This window comes from Rhyacophila brunnea, unplaced genomic scaffold (assembly GCF_057557595.1).
Source record: "Rhyacophila brunnea isolate RB1 unplaced genomic scaffold, BYU_Rbru_1.0 scaffold_23, whole genome shotgun sequence".
NCBI lineage: Eukaryota > Metazoa > Arthropoda > Insecta > Trichoptera > Rhyacophilidae > Rhyacophila > Rhyacophila brunnea.
The window spans coordinates 8709516-8736342 of record NW_028232893.1 but is presented as its reverse complement, the minus strand read 5'-3'; the positions used below and the strand labels follow the sequence as shown (position 1 = coordinate 8736342).

Below are 26827 nucleotides of genomic sequence, written 5' to 3'. Positions count from 1 at the left end.
GTTTTTATTAGATCGTATTCTTATTTGTCCGAGGTTGTTTATCCGGTACAAATCTTGCAATCGATTTTTAAGCTAGCTAGCTAGACATTTGAAACTTTTAGAATATATGAGAACACAATGCCAATGCATTCTTTTAATACTTTTAGCCATCTTTAAGTAGAATTGAATTCAATTTCAGTTAATTCTGTTTTGCATGAAAAGTTATTTCGGAAGAAATCCGTAATCTAATCCACTATTATTGGTTGCTAGGGATCTGGGGTTCTAGCAACTAAATTATTAATATATACGTGCGTTACTATGGAAATCAATATGAATGTCAAAATGACATTTCGGTATTATTTCTATCAAGTACAATTTTTTTTTGATCATTTAAGCTAGTCAATTCAAGTTTATATGATTCAACAGAAAATTTAAAAACGTTGTATATAAAAGGTTATTTTTACTTTATAATTATCATAGTAATAATTTTACAATTTACTTATAAAGTTTTCATTATAGAAAAACATAATTTTGAAAACAAATAGTTATCTATGCAATATAGTAATTAATATTTTTATGTCATATTAGGACAAACACAATATGCTTGGAACGACTATTTAATTTAGATATTAATTTTGAACTTCTTGAATTAAAGGTTTAATATCGACTGATTAATATGATGTTCAAGTGACGAATACTTAATTATCGTCTAAGCTCGTTAGTTATAACTTATGTCAATTATTATAAACATACACTTATTACACATTAGGCTCAAACTCTCGTCTTTTATTATATAGAAGATTATAGTAGAACTACACTCACCTCTAAGCTATTGATCCGTCTATAATTCATGCGAATTATTTCTTATAACAACGTTTTAAGAGATGTTATTAAATTTCATTAATCAGGAGGCAATGAGTCTCTATATAGTGGAGGTTGTATTAACATATTTTCCTTTTTACGAGAAATGTATATTAGCCACTTGCTCAACCTATTAGGTCAATGATACTCTGCATCCAAAGACGCATTGCTTTTTTTGTCAGATCCGGAATTCAAACCCAGAACTCATAACATTATAGGCCGACACGTTATCTCTTGATCATCGTGAGTATATTATGATATAATAAACTATTTTTTATTCAATGAATAATTCACAAGATTAAAGAATGTACATAACATTCTTCAATTATTTATTTGTTTATTTATTTATAAACGGCACATGCATATATGAAACAAAACATATGAAATACATAAATAATACAGAGCACACAGAATATTAATAATGAATATTAGTCATGTACCTATTTTTCTTTTTGAATTATTAATAACCATGCCATTGCTTTTTCGTACAATGTGGTTGTTAGTAATTTTGAACAATCACAAATACCCAGGCTTTGAAAAAATCACATAAATATATTGTGTCCTCTCCGGTAATCAAACCCAGAGCTACCGGATGGAAGGCTAGCGCCTTACGCACTACACCGCGAGAGCCGCCTTATACAACAACAAAATGCAATTTTCCATGAAATTTCAAATATAAAATCAGCCAGAAAATCATTTATTGCAGTGCTTGACTCCCTGGATGGAAGTATTGAACATGTCAATATAAGAACTATTATAAAGAGAATAAATCCCTGGTATTCAAGAAAAAACAGAGAAGTTGGCTATAAAATAATTACAAGATAAAAAGAACTTTTTATATACTTACCACATTTTTTAAATTTTCTGTTGAATCATAATATAAACTAGACAATTATATGGATTAATAATATAGGACAAATAAGGCAATTGTCAACAAATCATTTTTTTGCTATTTTGCAACAAACAAACAATTAATATAGAATACTGAATTGCATTTTGATTTCCATAGTAACGCACGTATATATTAATAATTTAGTTGCTAAGACCACTCCCTTAGCAACCAATAATAGTGGATTGGATTACGGATTTCTTCCGAAATAACTTTTCATACAAAACAGAATTAACTGAAAATAAATTCAATTCTACTTAAAGATGACTAAAAGTATTAAAACAATGCATTGGCATCGTGTTCTGGTATATTCTAAAAGTTTCAAATGTCTAGCTGGTCGAGTTAAAAATCGATTGCAATATTTGTACTGGATAAACAACCACCGGACAAACAAGAATACGAGCTAAGAAAAACGTGGTAAAATCAAATTGAACATAGATACATAATTAGGAAACATATTCACTATAACGTGTATGTACGGGCAAGACTCTAAACCCATATTCTTTCACACTCAAAATGCTGATCGATCCAATGAATATCAAATGAAATAGTTACCCTTATGTTACTCTGGTAATATACTAAGTTATTTTTAGATGTTCTCCGTTTGATATTAGGTAAATTAAATAAAAAAATCCAAAAAATCCCATCACTGCATAACTTAAATGTTATTACAGCCCGACCATAGTTTAATGCTTTATGAGAGGCGTTTTAGTGCTTAGTAAATTTTCATCCCTGTCCTGTCTTACGCAATCCCAGTTCCCAGTTTTCCCATCTTACTCAATTTTCTTGTTTCACCATAAATAGTTAACCAAGTAACCGCTCGAGGCAAGGGTTTTTGGTTTGATTTCCGGCCCTGTCGTCGCCCAGGGCACGTACAGAGTGAAGCGGCGGACGATAGTGATACAACTGTAATGTTAGGTATACAGTTTTTCTTGGTGTTGCGATGTCTTCCATTTGACCAATCTTAACTATTGTAATAATGATAACATTAAAATTTTATAGTAACATGGCAATACCGCTTTCCGTAATCAAAATTAGTGCCATTTTGAAGTTACGACATACAATGGTGAAAGTATGAAAAATACACAATACCTATAATATATTTGATAATATGAATAATTATTAGTAATTATTAATTATTTTTTCTTTGTCGAAAACAATTAAACAACAATCAAAACTATAATTATTGATATGATAAACTATGAACAGCAAATAATTTACAAGATTTGAGAATGTAACATTCTTTAATTGAACATACATAATTTGAAAACATTTCTCAGAAATATAAGACAACTACTAGAAATAATCTTTTTGAAAAAAAAATCCCAGGTTCTAACCTGCGCCCTTAGGGAATCGCGCTCAACTGCACTAACCACTATGCCATAGGCATCTTATCTAATTGCGACAAAATTAATAATCAACTAATGTTTTTTAATGCTCTCTGAAGCGCTTTCTAAATTGCGTTACTAATTGGCAATTAGATTTTCTATTTTAATTTAAAGTATTAAATGACCTCAATAATTATTACTAACCGGTGTCAGGATTACTCTTTTTTCGTTATTCACAAGATTTGAGAATGTAACATTCTTTTATTGACATTATTTGAAAACACATCTTTTTTCAAAAAGATTTTTTTCTAGTGGTTATATGTTTCTCAGAAGTGTTTTCAGATAACTATATATATTTGAATACGTACCTAACTGTATGACAGCTATCACTCTTCTTTCAATGTTTTGCCAAAAGCAGCTCCTCCTGTTTATCGTAATTTGTTAGTTCTTAATTAGTATTTGTCCAACAATCTTACTTATTCAAATGCATGAATCAAAATAATGGTTTAATTAATTATTGAATGCAAATATAAATGTATTAATTTCATTCTCGACGCTCACGTATCGCTTTCATTCGCCGCGCCGCTTTACTGCGGCCGCACACTCGACCGGTATTCCCCGCCCCATTGGAATATTAAGGGCGACCCTGTTTTGGCTATAATTTGCGAATTAATCTTGACCCGGGGTTTTCCCTTCCGGATGTTTATTGTGTCTGTCCGCCCCCAAGCCGGAACTACAACTGGTTGGATTAGATTTCGGCCCATTGAATTTATCGTCAAACCTTTTTTAATTTGTACCTATTGATAAGGTTGTCATCAGATAATTATTGTGTATAGAAAACATTTCTATCGTCGTGATGTTAATACCTCAGTGATGTAATAATTTTGTCATTTTTTTTATATATTCTGTTCGTTTATAGTAGACCACGTGGTTTTGCAAAACACTCAGTATTTTATACACTACCAAAATTAAAATATATTTAATTACATTATAAATTTCCAATATGACAAAACCTCATTTTAGATTGTAATACCTCCAACATGGCCCCCACAAGGGGACTGACAGGAGAGGCCCGGCGAAGCGAGTCCACCAGATAAGTGAGATAAACTCACATCACAAATTAGCTTTAATAGTACAAAAATCGCCTGCTTTCTTCAATAATGTTATTTAAAATTATGTGGTTGTACGATAAAAATTTTAATTGTGTGTCGATACTCCACAACTCCATGATTCATAATTCGTCGGTGTTTTGTAAAAAGGGCGAATCAACCATTTTGGCGAAATCGAGATTTTAATGAAAATAAAATACAATATATACCCCACTAGCTTTGTTGTGTAATAATGGCGAGTTTGTATCTCCACACGAAAGTAGGTACTTAAAAACGATAATCGACTAAAATTAAATTAATTAAAATTACAAATAAAAAGCGAATGTGACATATTAGGCCTTTTTTAAATATTATATAATAATGCCTATTGTAATGTCAGTATTCTTTCTAAGCTTTATTATAAACTTGTTAGATATTTATAATCATCCACAGGTCATAAAAAAATAAATGGCAATAGTTAAAAATCCTCCTCCTGTAAAATAGCATTTTGGTTAATTCGCCCTTTTTACAAAACACCGACGAATGTATGTATTAAAATATGCTAAAAAAAACACTAAATATATACATTAATTTTACCGCGTACACCATTTGGAAAACGCTACTGTAGCGCGTCACACCGCCTTTATCCTTAGCGATAGGTAGGGGGGCCGGCTCAGGATGTGGGGGCCATGACCTGCAATATATATAAGAGCACTATACTCGTACATAAGAAGCACACAAGTAAACACTCGATACCCACATTTCTTAAATATTTTTTATTGTGTAAGTTCATTTACACCCCCACGATGGCCGAGCGGATAGCGTATCGGCCTATAATGTCGTGGATTTGAATCCCGGGTCTGGCAAAAATTCACATGTTGTTTTTCAACGTGTTCCGACCTAAGAAAGTTAAGTAATTGGCTAACATAAATTTCTCGTTAAACAAAAAATCTGTAAAAACAACTTCCACTATGGAGGCCCATATTTTGATCTTCTTAGGATCGAACATGGTTTTAAAAAAATTAATAAATATTGCTTTTGAACGTATTTTACATATTTGCTTTTGAACATTCACAATTATTAATGAATAGTAAAAAAGTCGCATGCGGCGCTATTTCATTTAAGATTATGTGTTTGTACAACTCGTATATATATACATTGTGTGTCAGTAGTTAACCACTTATGATTTGATTAATCTCTGATACTGAAAAACAAGGTATTTGTGAGCCTCTGTTATTTTTAATTTGAAAAAATTAGGTCTCTGTGTGACAAATTATTTAAATCTTTTTTAAGAAAACTGGTTTGGCGACATCAATTATATCGTGAAATCATTCCTATATACTCCCTTGTTCATTGATTTCTTTTAAGCCTGCTAGATCATCAAACTGATTGTGTACAATGAAAATATGAGGCAAGTAACTTGGGTATTATAACAGGGGTTAACGACTCACGACCAGTGCTTCATGTAATACCGACTGCTGACAACTCAATAAAATAATTCGAGTGGATTTATTTAAAACACACAAAAAAAAATCTCTAAAAATAGACGGAATGGCCTAAATATTACCTATCGCGATCCCTGTGGTTCCGCGGAATACCAATTGGGAAACGCTAGAGAATTACACTACCCACCTCAGCGATAGATAAGGGGGCGCCAAAATCCTACCCCAGGACCCCGCTGCTTATGTAGTCAAATAACAATAATCTGCCATATCTTTTATGGTTGGTATGTTAAATGCATTTTTTTCCTTCTCAGTATCAACAGGGATCTAGGGGATCTCGTCTACTTATTTTCGAGCTTCATTTGATTGCGCAGCGCCCAGTTGTCCCGGCGCCGAATCGTCCTAGAACCATTATTACAGATCCAAATCACTGTTTTGGTTATAACCTAATTTTACATAAAATTGTACCATCAGTAACGTTGTTTTCGAAAACAATTAATAATATCCATAATAATTTTATTTATTATTGATTTTTAGACGGCGGGAGGGCTTCCGCCTTTACCCCACATACTACTTATAGCATCTCGTCGCTTCAACTGTGGACAACCCCATACCCAGACACTCTGAAATTTGAGTCTAGCGACAAACATTTGCCCTGCAGGTATAAATACGGGTGTTCACTTAGATACAAGTTATTTCGAGCCGTCGCATCCACAAGTGGTTATCAAATACGCGTAGCCTTACGGTCGTTATAATTATTATTAGGATCGTTAATGTCCATTTATGTCGTCAGCGCTATCTTGTCTTTTACGCATGCCGCATCAGAATATTAAAGTAAACATTGGATGCCTCAGATGCTTGCACTAATCTATGAGTGCCACGAGGTTTCCAGTGGTCATATTATCGTAGAATTCCAATGGGACAATGGGAGTAAGGCCAACCGTTTCACAGGCTGTTCGACAGCATGGTCACGATCCTCAGTCATGACATCCTAACGAAGGTTAATAAGAAGTAATATTCCATTAAATTTATTTAAATAATTAATATTTTGTCCGTTTCTTGTTTTCCACCTTGTGTACCCGGCCGGTCGTATCCGTTGCCGCAATTGAATTGAATTTCCCGCCATCGATATGGTATTATTTTCCTCCGCCGCAGTTCTTGTTTCGTGTTCGTGGAATTTTCGTCGCGACTCCGTCCTAACGAGCGCTGCAATTATCCTTATCTCCGTTATTGTCTCTGGCTTTATTGTTGGGCAAGTGACAGGAGATATTATTTATAGACGGAAAACTCTCGCCTCTTATCTATGGACACATTTCGTTATTTATGGCCACGGCGCGGCGCTGTGCGCTTTTTTGTTTCGCCTCTTCTTCTTGTTTGTTTATTGAATCTACCTCTTTATTAAGAAGGTATTTTATATTTTAACGAAATCGATTTACGAAATAAAGACGTTTCTTCACTTTGTATTGTGTCAATATTTTCTTCAACAATCTTGTGTGACTTGCATAATTTATTATGTTGGTTGTGTTTCAACAAAAGTATTTGTACAGCATTTTTAAAATAGAGCATTACTTGTTTCTTACAAAAGCGGTCTTAGTCTAATTCAATGTTTTTTCAACAATGTTGTTATTTAAAAAAATGTATACGAGGGTCTACGTTTTGTACTATACATATACATGCATTTTTAAGTCGCAGGTTTCTCCTTCCTGCACTTTCTGACGCCAAATACCTTTAATATTCAGACATATTACAGTGGCACTTATCTGAAGAATTGATGGGGGAGCCACAGTCGAAAATTACCCAATCAAGACTCGCAACTGGACAGAATCTGGCATTGGAATGACGTATTCAATATGGCGCCCATATGGCTTCATAGTATGTAGTTCCACTTTTGACCATTCATCAGAGTGTACAGTCCCACAAGGACTTTGTTCAAAGTGCCTTCGACAGACTGGAGTTGACAACATCATAAAATCAGCAACACGACCGCTACCTAAATATTTGAAAAAAAAACATTCGTGAGACTGAAAAAATGTTACTACAGCTAATTATTAAATTGTTTGCGAGTTATTTTGAATTATAGGTTAATTTTAGCAAATTCGCACTTTTCTGGTCATGGAATTTTGTCCACGACTGCAGTATTATAAAGCGTAGTATTTATACAATGAATCATCATTGTGTTAAATATTTAGATGAATAATTACAAACATCGCAAATAAAAAAACGTACGTAAGTAACCATACCGAAACGTCAAAGGCCATTATTTTGGTTATTAACATTAACAACGTTCTGAAACTGCCATCAATTTTAGAATGTCTAGAATAGTAGGTAAGTACTTACCTAGTACAATATAATAATAATACATGTTATCATATTATATTACCCACGATGGCCGCGCGGCTTAAGCGTCAGGCTATAACGTCGTGGGTCCCAAGTTCGACTCGTGAGTCTGACAAGTACACATATTGTTTTTCAATTTGTGTATGAGTCAAAATATGGACCTAATAGGTTTTACAAATGGCTGACATCCATTTCTCGTAAAAAAAATCTGTTAATACAAAACCTCCACTCTGTGAAGGCCCCTTTGATCTTGTTAGGATCGGACATATATATTATTTCTTATTCTTTTTAACACAATAACAGGACAATGAGACCCAATGACAGTAGTTTAGTGAAACTGTAATATAGTCGCAGAAATAAGACGATCAGATAAATACCCAGGCTTTGAGAAAATCGCATAAATATACTGTGACCTTACCAGGAATCAAACTCGAAGACCCCGGATGGGAACCCAGTACCTTACACACTGATCTTAGAATACTTATCTTCTGACAAAGTTTATTAAACCAAAATGCTGCGTCGTCTTCTGCTTCGTTTACCATTGATTTTTCCTTGAATGACAAGTTGAGGAATGCTGTAGGTACCTTTGTCCTCTCATAGTGTGGCTGAGGTATTGTAGTTTTTTGGTTTTAATACTACAAAAAATAACTTCTCAGTACTTTCCCATTAGATTGTAAACGTCAACGTTTGTTTGAGGACATAATAATATTATCACAGTGGTTAAGACCAGTGTTGCCATATTTTGAAAGTGGAATTATAGTACAGAGCCTCCAAAATTATAGTATTTGGGGATAAAATATAGTACGCGTTGTCATCTGTTGAAAATGAAAATTTTCCCAATTTTTCATAGTCGGCTTGTTTTTTTTAGGAGATATATTTCGCCGCGGGCCGCAGGTTCCCTATTTTTCATGGTCGGCTCGTTTTTTTTAGAAAAAATATTTCGCCGAAATGGCAAATGCGAAATTATAGTACTTTTATATTAAATTATAGTACGATATTCAAAATTATAGTATTTTCGGCGTACTATACCTATTTTATATCGTACATAGTACGCGGACCAAAATTATAGTACATACACTATAATTATAGTACGGTTGGCAACACTGGTTAAGACATAATAGCACAGTGGTTAATTAATATAGGTACACACAAAAAACAATTTTCAGAAGATTGGTAAACCTTGTTTAACTTCATTCATCTAAGTATGTCTTCTTCAAATCAAATTAGTAATTTAAAATTTTCCCAGAAAACCGTAAACCTAACCAAATATACAAAATAAATAATGAATTGACAAAAAAATAACGTTCGTATTTCGAATTTGACAATTAAAAATTAGATTGTTTGTTTGACGATTGAAATTAGTTTGACGTTTAAAAGCGACCGCAGCGCCGCGTGACTTTCTGCGGCTTCAGTTTGCACTTCACTTTATTCATTAAATAATAATAATAATCATAAAGTCGGAAATAATTAAATAAACAAAACCCTCTCGGGGAATGAGAAAACAAACATAAAGCAAGCGGCCTCGCGTTTCCTTTTTATTTAATTAAATTAAAAGCCGCGCGGGTCTAGGGTTTCGTTTGTGGCCGATTGTTTATCAGATGGAATAAAATAATAATAGGTGCAAACTTTAAATGGCAACACAGCGATTGCCGGCGGTGTGGTAAATAGTGTTTTTTTTTTAATAAGCTTCGGGTAAAAGTGACTTTTTTGCCACTTTCTATAGCAAATATATTGGGAAAAACGATTCAACGCCGCCAAGTAGACTCCAATCAGTCAAGTATCAAGGTTCGAGAGTCTCTATTCTATACACAAGGCTGCTTTCTGCTGGCTGGTTAGACGGTTAACTAGGGTAGGTTTGTATCAAACCATTAGAACTTATTGTAACAATTACAATAAGTTGGTTGTAATTGTTGCAATAAGTGCTATATTTTAACAGCACCTCTCTTGACTGAAATAAAATTTAGAGCGAGATAGACAGTTTTGACTGTTTAGACGGCAAACTTATTGTAACAATTATAATACCTCAATACAAATATGTAATAAATACTATCACTTTATCACTTTAGCGATCGATAGTCGCCTTGTGTATAGAATAGACCCGCAGGTGTATTAAATTCTAGGCTTGGTTTCAAAATGTTGTAAACTTACGTGGTTTCTATGCTAGATTTCTCGTTTCATTCATCCGTGCGGCTTCCGGTTGTCCCGGCACCCAGTCGGTGTCGCAAAATCGTTTTACACCAAACAATTTTACCCGCGATAGGTCCTAGCATCATTCAATAACTCTTTATCCAAACTACCCAAACATACGGCAGCCATAGGTAGAGTTCGTAAGAATAGTCATGAAGTGTCGATTATGTTCGGCAATCTTCGGCAATCTTCGGCATTAACGGGTGAACTGGAAATGTCTGAGGGTAGTGTGACAATGGGGAAACACAAGAATACATCAATAATAAAAACAATTAAACACTGGGAATATCTTATACTTATTCCAAAAAATGAAGACTGAAATCCGCAGGGGTCTTTTACACAGCTCCCAGCGCTCGAAATGGAAGATTTTGCGAACTCTCGTGCCCACGATAATTTTCCAAACATATTGACATATTAATGTAATAATTGTATGAATCGTGATAGGTATATACATATACCAGCCAAGCTCAGCCTGTCAAATGAAATGACTGTCTACTTGTTTGTCCACGATGGCCGCGCGGCTTAAGCGTCAGCATATAGCGTCGTGGGTCCCAAGTTCGAATCCTGGCTCTCGCAAGTACACGTATTGTTTGTCAATTTGTGTACGAGTCAGAGTATGGACCTAATAATAGGTTGAGCAAATGGCTGACATCCATTTCTCGTAAAAACAAAATCTGTTAATAAAAACCTCCACTCTGTGGAGGGCCATATCATTCTATTAGGATCGGAGATGTTCGGGAATCAATCCAACAAGTTTGGTTTAAACTTTTAAAAAACATCTGAAGTAAATTTATTTTATGACTTTTTAATAGATACCTATTTCCACGAGACGGAGCAATAATTTTTGAGATTTCATGAACAGGAGCTTCGCTCCGATCCGTTTCGGTCCATTTTGAACACTAGTTCCAATTTGAAAATCATCAATCAGGTTGAATGTCGATGACAGATGACAGATGAACAAATCAAATGAAAATAGCGTTACTGTCACTCGTATTACGAACTGTTAAAATTCTAATTTTAATTATAATATTGTGGTGGTTCCTAAAAATACTAAGGAACATTTTGCAAAGTATGAAAAAGATTTATTGAAAGAATATAGAAGACACCTATTCTGATCATTTGGGTGACTTCATTAATTAATAATTGAGGAAATAATACTTTTACATAATATTATGCAATACATTTCCTTGGCAATGGTAAAAAATGTGTTGGGATTGGGTACCAATTTCATAAGGGGATTTTAGGAAATCTTGTGCTATTTTACGGGTGCCGGACGAAATCCCGAAGGCCGAAATCCCGAATGCTGAAATCCCGAATGGCCGAAATCCCGAAAGCCTAAATCCCGAAAGCCGAAATCCCGAAGGCCAAAATCCCGAATGCCGAAATCCCGAACGCTGAAATCCTGAATGGCCGAAATCCCGAATGGCCGATATCCCGAAAAATACAAACACCAATAATTGCGTAATTTAAGATTGCGCAATTTTTACAAGAGAGACAAAAAACCATTTTTTTGCAGAACAAATGGGTTTTTGTCTCTCCCGCAAAAAATTGCGCCATCTTAACACCTATCTTGAATTGCGCAAATTTTACAAGAGACAAAAACCCATTTCTACAAAAAATGGGGTTTTGTCTGTCTTGTAAAAATTGCGCAATTCAAGATTGCGCAAGTATTGATGTTTGTATTTTTTTTATTTTTTTGGGATTTCGGCTTTCGGGATTTAGGCTTTCGGGATTTCAGCCATTCGGGGTTTTGGCCATTCGGGATTTCGACCTAAACCCCTATTTTACATGAGGCATCTTCCTAAATTATACCACCATAAGTTTTCAAACAATTAACAAGAATTTAGATCTCGTACATCCTTGGATGGGCTTTCCATCTATTATTATCATAACTACAGCCAGTGATGTCTCGTGAGGGTAGGCAGATTGAGCGTTGTTTGGGGCCGGCAGTTACTCGAAGGGCGGCAAATCGAGGAGAATCATTAAGTATATAATATAGAAATAGGTACCTAAACTTAGTAGTATCGGAAATATCTTTCCATTAAAAAAATCAGCTCACTGGTTGGAAACAAAATGTACCTATTAATTAACATAAAAGCTTTAACAGGACTGTAATTATTTTTGCCAGTCATTTGCGAGTTTTGGAAGTTGTCAGGTGTATTTTTAAATGTATCTGAAACCGTGGACTCGCAATATTGTCTATTGAAGCAGAGATGGCATTTAAATTAGATTTTGTTAGTAATGTATCCATACAACACATTTCTTAGATATTGGAGCCATGAATGGATGATAAAAAATAAAAAAAAATGGGGCTGCATTTTGTCTAGGGACGTCACTGACTACAGCAAACGATAAATAAAACCAATAATGTGATTTAAGTATATGACATTATATTTTGTGTCACTGTTTGTTTCAGATAATATAGAAGATGGCGGACGAGCGGGGGCCGCGTCGCGGGCGCTGCTCTGGTTGGAGCACCAACGGCGGCCGGACTGGGGATGGGGCAATGACACGCACCGCGCCCTCATCGCGCTGCAGGTAAGGGGGCCACGTTTGCCAAACGTCAATTTATTGCATCGTCAGAATCGCAACAACCTGAATATTGAATGAGTTGAATATATATGTTGCTGCCACAACCATGTTCGTAAATAAACATCATAAACTTCTATGTTATCTATTTTGCTTGACGCCATCTTAAATTTAACTTAAATTGATACGTGTAAACATTTCTTTCGATTTCTGATTCAACGTTTAACCCAAACGTCGAAAATCGCCATGTCATGAAAATACGACGTTAGCTCTCGCTATCCAAAAGCCCACGAGCGGTCGCTTTTACCGATCAGAAGCTCCCATCTATAGTGTAGACAAATCGTAACATATCGTGAGACATTATTTAAATTTATAAAACGTTAAAAATAATTATAAAATGTGTATGTCAAATATTAATTATCCCGACCATAATAATGCCATGTCCTATCCTAATAAGATCATATGGGCCTCCACAGGGTAGAGGTTTGTATTAACAGATTTTGGTTTTACGAGAAATGGATGTCAGCCAGTTGCTCAACCAATTAGATCCATACTCTCACTCAAACACAAATTGAAAAACAATATGTGTATTCGCCAGACCCAGGAGTCGAACCTGAGACCCACGCAATGGTGTTGGACATCATTGGACGCACGACGCTTAAGCCGCGCGGCCGTCGTCGGTGGCGGTCGATTCCATATAATAATCTCTATCATCTATCCAAGAATAATCACACAGATAACAATTGGAAAAACCTCTTAATTAAATAAAATATATTGTCAATAAAGAATTATTTTTTCATAAATCTTATTTTAGTCTTAAATAAATAATGCACGACTTTACACATCTCATCAATGCATTGTCGTCATGCTGACATTACTTACTTATTTTCTCAGACAATCTGCTTTTCCATTTACTATAATATCTACAATAATTAATCACTTCATTTTCCAGTTCACCAATTTTCCAGTTTGGAATTATGGTTTTAACAACTGCGTCAACTGTCTACACTTGTGCGCCAAATAGTTTCCAATTTTTCACGAGAATCAGTGTTGTCAAATTTTTATAATCTTCTTCTTCCACCCTGTCACGTCCCAACATTGGGGCATAGGGCAAGCACCCTTGTAGTACCTACCCAAGTAGGTCGCTCTTGTAGCACCGCTTCAGGGTGAGGGAGGGCCGGCCACGGCGACGGAACCCTTGAGGCTGTGCCACAGGGGTGGCGGCATCCGGAATACGTGTCCCAGCCACGTAAAGCGTCTCTTCGTGATAACTTCAATCAACGAAGGCTGTTGTATCTGCTCACGAACTCGGGTGTTTGTAACGCGGTCGTATCAATGTACCCCTAAGATTCGGCGGAGACATCGATTCTCAAAGCTCAAAAGCCGAGACTCTTGAAGCTTAGTAAGATGCCATGTCTCACAGCTATACAGGAGCACAAGTAGCATGCACGCGTTAAACAAACGACATTTGGTCCTCACAGAATACAGCCTTGACCTCCATGCGACTCCGAGTTGCCCGTCGAGCTGGTGTCCAGGTTCAAATACTTGGGTGCCACGGTTGCCGATGATTGTGGTATTTCTATTGAGCTTGGAATCCGCATGGGTATGGCGGGCTCTGCGTTCAACCAACTTGGAGTCGCATGGAGGTCAAGGCTGTATTTTTATTATACAAACATGTTAAAAACATAGTATCTTTGACTCTTTTGACATAAAAATATAGTATTATTTACTTATTATATATCATCTGTTTGGCAACACTAACGTGATGTTGAACAGAAATCCATCGCTGCTGAAATACTTGCGTGCGCTAGCCTTTTATCACCAAAGCGGCCATTTCGAAACCGATTTCAGGAAGACAGTGCACAGACTACGCATGCACTGCTATTCGTTCATCTAGCGAACGAAAAAATGCACGACTGTGGACAGGGTTTTCGACGTTGTCCACCCACGTCCTTCATGAGTTTCCCAGATGTCGAGTGCTTAACGGGGTCTTCTTCATACACTTTATGGAAAGCTGTAGATCAGGGGTCACGAACCTGCGGGCTTAAGGTCACATGTGGCCTTTTAGGGTCTCAAGTGCGGCCTTTTGACTGAATCCAAATTTTACAAAATAAATCCCTATGAACCCATCTACCGCGTACTGTACATGCATTTGTATGTATGTTTCTTAAATGCGGCCTTATTTAATTTAAGATAAATGAATGCGGCCTTCCAACAGGAAAAGGTTCACTACCCATGCTCTAGAATCTAGATCTATCACATTCAACAATGTAATGTGACCTGCCCATCTGCCCATCAATCAAAGAACATTTAAGTGCATGGTGACCCAAGTCTTGGGTAACTACTCCTGAAACATTCCCAGTCATAAAAAAAATCGATGTGTGTACTTACATACACTCGTTAGAAGTCATACTTGGCGTAACGAAATAAAAACAATACTTGCGATAAACTAAATTCTTTGACTAGTTCTTAATTATCTTGTTAAATTACACACTCAAGAAAAAGGACCGCTTATTGGAACCCCGTTGGTTTATTTCTATACACTTTAACTTATATTACTAAATTATATAATGGTTTCTCGTTGTTGTTATTTTTAAAGTGCCAACTGCCACTTTGACATTTAATCGTTTGTTTACGTAAGGAATTGCAAATGGCCGACAATAATAAATTCGCTGCCTAGGCAACGGAACAATTCTAAGCTGTAATATTATAATCGTCACGATTGCAGTATCATACTGTGGTGTAAAGGTAGTGCGTTCGGCTGATAATCGAACAATCGGTGGTTCGAATTCAATCGAGTGCGTTTTTTTCGTGTGAAAAAATAAATTATGTGTTTACATGTCACACGCCAAAAATACACTTTGATCTGATTTCCCAAACGCGCCAAAAAAAGTGTAACTTTAAAAATGATGCTTCAACCCTTCAACGCAACGTAGGGTCCCGTGATACGTCATATTAATACAGGATGTGGTGTGGGGCGGGTGTGGTTTGGTGAGGCCATTTACTCCAATGCCCATCTTAGTCTTCGCGCTTTCTAGATATTAAAATAAAATAGACTTAAATTGCTCAAAGAACTTACAAGTACTCTTTTTATTCTCTCTTTTGTTTTCAAATACCTGAATAACCCTTTCTTGATTCTCCGTTGGGCTTATCGCGACCCTCGGCTTAAAACAACTGCGTCAACGTGATCTCAGTGTTATAATACCTATTATGTTGTACTACGGTGCTGGATATCCAGTGCTTTTAAACTTTTCGGCGCTGGAAACTCGGGTCCCCCACTGCGAGAGTGAGCTCATTAGTTTTGTTAAACTTAAAGTCTCCTAAACTTTTTATTAAAGTTGAACGGAATTTATTTTTAAGCGTTCCGGCGAGTCACTTAGCCGTGTCAAAACTAAAAAACTGAACAACCAGTGGCGTGCGCAAATTGGACGGTAAATTCACAGAACGGGGTAAATTCTCGTACCGTTTTTTTATTGTTTGAGAACTTTTCGATAACTACCTACATAGATTTTTTTTCATAATTTTGACGCTTTCAAACTTCTTTCGTTACTGAAAGTTCGATATACCTACCTACCATTAGCGAAGGGTGGAGGTGGGATGTTAAGATCCGCTATAAATAGTGAACATTAAACTTTGTTAGCTATAAGTATTTGTTTTTATTGAACTAAGACTACAATTTTTAGAGATGGTGTTGGTTAGTTTTTAAAAATCAATAAATAAACCCTGCCTAAACCAAACCATAATAGTTTTAGTGTACTTTGGGCGATACGACAAAATTGTGCACACTTACATATTCATACTTATTTGTTTTCGTTGGATTAAGAATACATATTACACATATTGTTGGTTCATATTTTAATCCATTAAACCCGGCCTAAACCAAACTATAATGGATAAAAATATTATTCTATCTATAAAATATCCAAAGTTATGTTTGATTTAATTGCATAATTTCAGATATTTTTTAGATAGACGATTTTACTCATGATCTCCGACGCAAAAACGTTACGAAAAATAGACGTAGAATAACTATAGACGCGCAGCCCGCCCGCGGCCCGCGCCCTGCCCTGATTACCTACGCGCGCCGATTATTTTTATTTTACGTACAGTAGCCTACATTTTGTGCGTCTGTTATTATTACTTCTTTAGTTTTATTTTCGTAATTACATAATTTTCAGAAAAGTAAAATTATTTGAATCCTTTGGATTCGGCTACTTTGACAAATAAATTTTCTTTCGAATTTGGACAACCAGCATTCCATGTTTAATAATTTTAGCCGTCAGGGTTTAAGTAACCATCATCTGAGAGGCCCAGGGAGGCGCAAATCGCCGAGTATTTTTTTTACTATTCTCTATTATGGCATGGTTTTCGCAGGGTTAATTGAATTTTAAAAACAAACACCATATTCTGTAAATTACAGTCTTATTTCAATGAAAACAAATACGAGATGTATGACTGACAAATTTTAGTGTGTACTATTTATCGTGGATCTTCACAGCCTACATCCACCCTTTGCCACTGCTACCTACTGTATATTGTCAGCTGTTTTTTTCTGCTTCTTTTACGTTTCGGGTCCTTCGTTGGCTACAGAAGTTGGCAAATACAACTCATTTTTTCTCATCTTGTAGGATCCCATTGGAGTTGCATTCAATGTCCTCTCTCATCCTCAATATACCAAGTGATTCTAAAGGCATTAAACTATTATAAAGAAAAATGGTTGGCTATCAAAAGTCGCTTTAAACTTTTAAGGCATCTGAAAATCGTTGACAAAGTTGACATTTGGTGTCATGAATCACATTTTTCAATGAATAATAACCTAACCTAATCAAACAGAGAGCTCTATTTCTCTTCGTATCCGGAAATTTGTACGTAAACAGTTCACCGCAGGACACTTATTCGTGCGCCGCAGTACGTGAAACATGAGTTCGTGTAACATTTATTCAAATGACGAGTTCTTCATTGAACATTTCACCGTGGAATATATTTGTACGTATGCTACAACATGTGGAGATGTCTTTACTAGGTTAGGTTAGTCATTTGATAAAATGTTACACGAACTCATGTTTCACGTACTGCGGTGCACGAATAAGTGTCCCACGATGAACTGCATACGTACAACTTACATGTAACCATTTCTCATAGTGTGCTATGTGAAATCTGAAACCTTAGGAGTTTTATATAAATTATTAAAAAAAAATGTAAATCGACTCACTCACTCATAGAAAAATAAAAAATAGTGCTCAGGTCGTTTTTTGCGATTATCTCAAAACTCGATTTTTTTAATATGTGAGTTATGACTCTAGGCAACTCGTTTATTCATAACAAAAATACGAACTTCATAAAGCAATAAAACTGTAAGTAGATTAAGGGTTAAATTATATTAAATTGGGTTTTTTAAGATTTGGATACTGGATTTCGGGTAAAGAATTATAATGACTGATTTCATTTCATAATAATAATTGATGAACGCAATCGACGAATTATTGTAAGTTACGAGTATCTAAAATACTGACATACTCCTCTGTATTATGAAACTATTATTATCAATATTGATTTCGTTCTTAACAAAAGCATTTTTATTACCACGTTTTTCTTAGCTCGTATTCTTGTTTGTCCGGTGGTTGTTTATCCAGTACAAATCTTGCAATCGATTTTTAACTTACTTCCCGACTAGCTAGACATTTGAAACTTTTAGAATATATTTGAACACGATGCCAATGCATTCTTTTAATACTTTCAGCCATCTTTAAGTAGAATTGAATTCATTTTCAGTTAATTCTGTTTTGTATGAAAAGTTATTTCGGAAGAAATCCGTAATCCGTAGTCTTAGCAACTAAATTATTAATATATACGTACGTTGGAAATCAAAATGACATTTCAGTATTCTATATTTTGTTTGTTTGAAAAATAGCAAAAAAAATGATTTGTTGACAATTGCCTTATTTGTCCTAAATTATTAATACATGTTTATATGATTCAACAGAAAATTTAAAAACGTGGTATATAAAAGATTCTTTTTATCTTGTAATTATTGGCTCTTGTTTTGAAGTATGCTTGTATGGGGGCGCCACTGATCGAAGTATAATAAACCCTCGAGCGAGAAAATATGTTTTATACTTGTTTTATATATTTTTATTCTTTAATAATTCACCGCACAGCGCTGAGTACAAAGTGCTTTTAGTTAGTTCTGTCAAAGTTTTTCATAAATTCTAACTTTTTATCCCGCGTTATATAATGTTGAAACTCTGGAATTATTAACTACCTAGTTAAATAATTAATTATTATAAACTGTCTGAATTCCCCGCCATACGGGATAAAAGTTTCCATAAATAAGGAACTGTCACATCGGATAGGAAACATTTTTTAATAAACTATTGTTTTAATACATTACCTTCTTCTTATCGTGCCATCCCCTAGCGGAGGTCAGCCACCACCATCTGCTACCCGGAATAGTTCAGTGGAGCTACCGTCGTATAAAAATATCAATGGCGAAGGGTGGAGGTAGACTAAGGTCTAATAGGAAGAAAATTCGTGCGATTCATGTGAGCTGCAAAGTGTTTTTATTTGAGATACTAATTTGGTCAATTTTAATCTTAAATCTCCACAGTTTGTGATATTCAGTAATAGATCATTTACAGCGCTAAAGCGTCGCATTCAACTAAATGTTATGATGGGAAGGGCGACAGTGATTTTCTCGGAAAGTCGTGGTTGCATGGTGTTGGTACGAGTAATATCAAAAAAATATTTTATAAAATGCGTTTTTTAACAAAAAAAATGTAAATACTAAATATTAATGATTTGCACATTGCCCCCCCAAAACATTCAAATTTCCCCCCGGTGGAGCGTACGCCCACGTTGGGAAACACTGAACTAGACGGTAGTTAAGATCCGACATAAATAGTGCAAACTAAATTTTATCGCCAAACGTTTTTTTTCGTTGAACTAAGGCTAGTGTGTAGATATTTTTAAAAAGTGTATTAAACCCTGCCTAATCCAAGCCATAGCATGTAATAGTAAAAAAATATTCGTTTTTCTATACAATATTCAAAATTATGCCATTGAACCATACATAGTTTTATATTATTATTTTATAGATAGAAGAATATTTTTTATCGATTATGGATTGGTATAGGGCTTATTGTAATAATGTATTCTTAAATCAACGAAAACAAATAAGTATGACTGAAAAAGTGTGCACTATTTTTGTAGCATCGCTCATAGCATACCTAAACTATTATGGTCTGGCTAAGACAGGGTTTAATGGAATTTTAAAAACTAACCGGTACCAAATTGTACCTCTTATTAGTTGAATGAAAATAAATAAGTATGACTGTAATAAGTATGAAAGTTGCTACTAAGGCCAACTATCTTGCATTCAAAAAATTTGCGGCGTCTTACTACGGGCGTGAAGATCTCTTCACATATATTTTGCTGCCTGTATGATTAGCTTCGTTCTTTGTTATATTAAAATAGTAGCTTCTTTTTCTTTAAAGTAAATTCCATGTGCTTTTTCTCTCCCTGGCACTTTGCATTAGAGTAAACTCAGTAAACTCAGTCAGAGCTCACTTTAAGCGTAGCAACCTAAGTCTTGGGCATCTTCTCCCAGGACACTCCCAGGCCAATTTTTAGATGCTTCACATCACCAATTGATGGGTCCCGTGATACTCTCGATTAAGTCCGAGGGTGGTACGGGGCGGGTTTTGGTGGAGGGAATTTAACTTCAATGACAAAGTTTAGTGTGCACTATTTATGTCGGATCTTCCCCTTTTATTTCTAGTCTCAAATTGTTAGGTACATACCTAGATATTGTCATCTTAAATAAATAGCAAATGAAACAAAGATCTTAAAAAAAATACGTTCACATAATTTACTGAAGATTAGAGCGTTTCGACGAAACCTACTCCCAAACGGCTGTAGGTACGCGGATTTCTGAGGCGCTGACAAGTATGGAGGCCCCCTTGTGATTTTTTAAAATAAGATGTCGGTACCGCATCATCGGCTTCATGGAAAACCGTCATTGTTTACTAAAGTTTCAATGATCGCAGTCATTCCTCGATTTGACGCTCTTTATATTTTGCCACCCATAAGCAACGCGTGACCTGTCTATCCCCGCGGGACGTCAATGATTCCATCTATGCATTTACTATATTACCTATATAATATATGCTGTAACACAGCGGTCCCCAACCTATTGGACCTCGCAGACCACTACCACGTATTTCTTCCACACTTGTTAAAAATTCGATATGTCAAAATAATGATAAAATAATTCTTATAAATAAACTTATTAAGACAGATATTCATTACGAAAAATGCAAAAAAAAAAAAAATATTTTAATAAAAAGAATCAATACATACAATAATTATTAAATTAATATGAATTCTACGTGGACATAGAGGTGCATAAAAGATCAATTACAAAAAAGGATCAATGACCACTCACAATTGAACAATATGCCAAAAGTATGGTAAAGAAATATGAAGTTATATTAATTTTTTTCCGAACAACAAACTTTATTCAATTTATTTCTTCTTTAACACATTGAATATGGACTGACGACGTAATAATGCTAAAATTGCAAAAAAAAATATTATAATAAATACGAAAATTGAAAATATACGCAAATTAGTCTGCGGACCACCAAAATTCTGTCACTGACCACTGGTGGTCCGCGGACCACCGGTTGGGGACCGCTGCTGTAACATACTGTGGTAAATATGTAGGTATTGGATGCTGTTTCATAATTCATATTTGTAGACTTTTGTGTGAGTGTTCTTTTTTTGTTATTTTAATAGATTATTTTATTGTCTTTTACAGGTAGCAAACGAATCAAAAAATGAAGTGGAACCATCTCAGCCAAGCCTGGACATGCAGCTCTCCGCGAAACAGCTGGAAATTGAAGTTCTTTTGTTACTTTGGAAGTAAGTAACATATTATTATTTATATATTAGCCATAAGCAGCGCTCGAAATGGAAAATTTTACGAACCGGAGCACTCGATAATTTTACGAAAATATTTACATTATATAAATACATAGTTATCTAACTTTATGTGTATTTTATAAAAAAGTGTGTTAGATTTTTGTGTCAAATTATTTTTTCCACCCACTTTGACAAAACGATAATTTTGAGGATTTTATGAACCGGACGGCGCTCCGGTCCATTTCGAGCCCTGCATAAGACCGATTATTGATAACGACATTGACTACTGACCACTACACCAGTCAGTTTTTGACTAGTCATTGCGGATTTGCTGCCAAGCTCTTTGAGATTCGACCAACAAGTCCATGTGGCGGATACCTTAATTAACGTAATTTCAGTCTTGGGTAACAGCTCCTGAGACATTTCCAGGCTTAAAAACTGCTGCTGCTTCACAACAAAGGTAGGACATATTGATACATTCAATAAAATTGCAATGTGGTATGAGGTGTTTGGTCTGGTGTTATCAATGTTTGCGTTGATCATAACAAAATAATCTTAAAGTTATACACATTTATATTTTTTATAAAAATCGATATTTTTTAAAATAGAAATAAAAAATATTAAAACTATGAATTAGTCAAAAATCTCTTAGATGATGCTTAGAAAACTTAATAAACTAAATTTTAATAATAAATATGACCATAAAATATATGTAATAATAGGGTGCGGTCCGATTCAACAAATTCACATTTTATTACATTTTTTACAATTGTAAGTTTATCTTTGACTTGAAATAAAAAATATTTTTCTTTTTAATGTTTTTAGATACATATATATTCATTAATACAGTTGAAATTGTAAATTATCAAAAAAATATCTCAAATTGCAAGCTTCGTATTTTTCCGCTAGGTGCCTCTTTAAAAAAGGCTCAGTGAAGACTTCGCCTTAAATGGCTTACAATGTGACGTTCATGGACATAACGCCGCAGTATTGTTTACCTGCGACTTCATATGATAGACACTATAGACAAGTCAGTTCGCCACACCCACCAAAAACTTGTGCGTATGCAGTTCGCCGTATTACACATCACCGTGAAATATGTTTTATCGGAAATATATGGCCGTATATAAAGACCATCCAACCTCTTTGGTCGTATAGTAGGTAGGTAGGTACTGACATAAAATTCATGTCTAAATGAAACACAGTTCTTGTCGGTTTACACTTTACAGGAAGCCAGCAGCAAACAAAATTTGAGTATAGCCGATATACCTACTGGATTATTTGTTAGGTTAGGTTAGGTTTTCATTCTTGAATTCATGAATTTTGCCAAAATCAGCTATGAAAATTGAATTAATGTTCATATTGAATCTAATAAAATTGGAGACCGTATAGTATGTATATGGTCATCTCTTTCCGATAAGAAAGCTCACGGCGAACTGTGCCACGGTGAAATGTTTTATGTAATTTATATGTAACCACCCACCATACCTAAACAATGCCTAAATATTGGTCGTTGTGTCATAGGCTGTGAACACTTGGGCTACATGCATATTGTGCAGCCTACACCAGCCACTTGTGTGTCACTCAGCTGCCAGTTGGTATATCTGAGCTGGAACTAAAAAAAAACCTATGTAAACTTTACATTGTCAATTTGATTTCAGACACCGAGACGCTCCCGTGTCCTCACGCCAACTCGCCGAGAGCACGTTAGCCCTGGTGGCCCTGTGCCGCGATCCTCGGCGCTTCCACGGTCACGATCTGGTGGGAGCGCTCCTCCACCGCGAGCCAGCACACGCACAAGAACTGGCGCTGGCGAGCCTCGCAGCGTGTGGCGCCGGAGCCAGGGCGCGGAGGCGTCACGTCAGGAGACTGCTGGATGCCGCCAGTGCGCCGGCTGATCATGGAATTGGTGAGTGATAGAAATTGACCTTATTCCTAAATAGCTTTTGCATTAAGATACGGTCAGACAATGATAATAGAATCCGTACAGCTATACCACATAAAGCGCCTCTTAGTCATCAGGGGGTCTATTCTATACACAAGGCGCATATCGACCGCTAAAGTGATAAAGTGATTGTATTTATTACATATTTGTATTGAGGTATTATAATTGTTACAATAAGTTAGCCGTCTAAACAGTCAAAATTGTTTATTTCGCTCTAAATTTTATCATGTTCAAACACGCGCGTTAACATCATTTTACTCCTTACTTCAATTATAGTTTGTCAATTTATGGCTACGGCCGTATGTTGTAGCTTAACCACTGGGTAATGCCAAAAGAAATGGCGTATTTCAAAAAAACACTACCTTATTCTTAGGTCAATAATTATTATAAAGCAATCATTATTCGTAGGATGTGTATCACACTTGAATGGTCAAAGACATAGCTTATAATTAGTATCTTTAGAATTATCTTCAAATGTGTTAATCTTGCCCATTTTTAGAATAATAAAATGCCTAATTCTTGTCAAATTTGGGATCAGAGAGATTATCAATATAATTTTTTATCGTAAATATTTCACTATAATAATGTCGACATAAATTATACTAATGATTTTATAAATGCGTTTAAAAATTAATAAATGTAAAAAATCTTAACACTACTGCACTTGCATGTACTGAAATATGACTATATTCTAAAACATTAGAGCGAGAGGTTTAAAAGAATACTATTTTATGTAATAACAATACTTTATGCAGTCATCAAATGTTTAAAAAAAATATAAAGGATAATAAGGCTTCAAAATTATATAAATATATTATCTACAACGTTTAAGGAATGTCCAGGATCATACTTTGAAAATGGAATAAAAGCTCCATTTTGACCTACGCTGAGCATGTCCCCCCTTAATAAAATCGAGGTTCTACTGTGCGTTATACGCAAGAAACGTGGCTTCATTTTGCCGAACAATAGGCGCCCTCTATAATACATTACCTGGTGTTAACTCTCGAACTCGAGTATTAAATTGTAACGTGGTCGTTCCAGTGTTCCCCTAAGATTCGGATGAGACAATGATTCTCCAAGCTCAAAAGTCGAGACAGTTGGGCCTTTTAAATGGAAGCATTAATAACTCATACCAATTTTTATTTCCTTAACCAGTTCACGTGAAAATCGTTTGAATGATGACGCACCTCGCTTACCTCGTAAACCATGCAACACCAGTTAATTGCGTTTGTTGTCAAATATTTCAGATACAATGGCAATGGTGATACTAGCCCTGAGGTGCATCGTCCGAGACCATAGGCACCGCAGTCTTCAGCCGTTCCTGCGCAGGCCGCTCACCGGGCTGGCGAGGCAGCAGCTGCCCGATGGGAGCTTCGGCAACTTGAGAACCACTGCTCTAGCTATTCAGGTAAATTAAATGTGATTCTAATAATAATCAAAAGTATATTATGAAATGACGTAACTGAATGACGTAAATAAAGTAACCGACTCCTCCTCCCCCCCTTAATATGTACCATCTGTTTTATTTGTAATGTTTGTGAATGTTCATCAAAATATTATAATCTAAATATTAGTGGTGCATTTTATAAACAAACTTAATGCTTTCAACGTGTTTTTTTATATTAGTGCAGTCTTAGCAAATACCTCAAATCATTTGCTACAAATTACTGCATTTCGAAATGACTCGCCTTCAAGCATATCTCCCCCCCCCCCCAGCAAATAAGTTAAGTGGATCTGCCTATAGGTAATATAAATATTTCGCTCATGACTCAACGAATAGATAACAATAATAAATGACATGTCTCGATCGGGCCTGACGGTCGGTAGGAGCAGTCGAATCACGCGTCTACTCGTATAATTAGACATAGGTAACAAGATTTTCTTCGACACTTTTCGGGGAAACAATGTAGGTTCAGGCCAAGGTCTGAACAAAAACGATGCATGAGTGCGAGTGAGAAAGTATTCGGCACCCTTAAAATCTCTGCGACACGCGCTAGAGTAAGATAAAAGGTCTACATATCTGTGGGCTAGTTTCCAAAAGTATCGCCATCAAATCGGGGCGAAACGCTTCACATAGCGTCGATAACTTGCGAACTCGAGTTGCTAAAATTGATATTTTTTGTGTTAAACATAAAGTCAATGGTAAATATTTTTAGTTAATTAAGTAGAAAAGATGGTTCTGTGTGTTGTCTTAAAATGTGGTAGCCGTTCTGATAAGCAAGAAGATGGTATTACGTTTCATAGGTAAGTTGATACATGTTCGTGATAATTTATTTGTATTTTATTATATATTTTAATATCAGTGACCTAGTGTTTGTTTAAAATAACTTAAATTATGGATATCTTTACCTAATGGTTGCATTTTGACCGCTTAAAAATACTATATAACGTAAAAAAATAGAAAATTATATTTTAATTCTGAGCGTCTAGTGCGAGCACTTTGGGCGAGCACTAGCGAAATGGTCTATGGTCTCGAACATTTGTAGACGAATGCGTTCGCTCGCCCACAAACCAAACGCAAGGCACGCGGCTTCATTTACCAATGCAACGGGTGGCGTCTAGATGTATCTATAGTCTAAGGTTCAGGCATTATTTTTATAGCAGGAAAATAAGCACGTAGGTAACTACTGTGCGAAAACATCTTCTTGGCTACGCTTCTAGGCGCTGTTGTCTACTAAATGGAAGGAGCCTGTTAGTTTACAATGGAAATACGGTTATAAATGGGCGGAGCATGTTAGTTCACAGTTTTAACACGTAGCCAAGAAGATGTTTTCGCACTATACTTATAAAACTTTTTGTACAAATCCATTTACAGGCCTTGGAAGAGACTGACAGCGAGCAGCAGTGGAACAGATCCTCGGCCCTGTCGTGGCTGATGCACCAGCAGTCGTCTCACGGAGGCTTCGGAGATGTGGCGACCACTGCAGAGGTTGCCGTTGCGTTGTCCGGGGCTTCAGTTGCGCCCGCTAAGAGATGCCCTCATTCTGTGGACCACCCACTTGTCGACACAAATGGTAATTGACTGAGCTAACATTATTTTATTCAGTGCTAGTTTATAACAGGGTTTGTATAATCCCAGGATTCCGGTCGATTTGGATTGGATTTTTAAAAGTTCACAGATTTGGGGAGCTCCACATGAAAAAAAGTCTGTAGACATTAAGACTTTTGACTCGAGTGTCAATAGAGCAGGGGCATTAGGTTATCCCATATTTTCTCCACGCTCGAGAATAATTGCACCTTCTTGCAGTCACACTAAGAAGTTAACACACTTCCCTTATGTCTATGTTTCCTGAATTCAGATAGCACTCGACTGGTATCTC

The 26827-nt window shown here is 35.7% G+C and overlaps 1 protein-coding gene across 1 annotated transcript in view; it reads left to right on the top strand.

Moving 5' to 3' along the window:
• LOC147069434 (uncharacterized protein CG3556) overlaps positions 1 to 26827 on the top strand; it is a 144212-nt gene that overhangs the window by 113707 nt on the left and 3678 nt on the right. The window contains exons 3-7 of the mRNA XM_085950127.1: positions 12528 to 12649; positions 21459 to 21562; positions 23224 to 23471; positions 24755 to 24915; positions 26323 to 26521. Coding sequence (XP_085806253.1) covers positions 12528 to 12649; positions 21459 to 21562; positions 23224 to 23471; positions 24755 to 24915; positions 26323 to 26521 — 834 coding nt within the window. The remainder of the gene's footprint in view (positions 1 to 12527; positions 12650 to 21458; positions 21563 to 23223; positions 23472 to 24754; positions 24916 to 26322; positions 26522 to 26827) is intronic.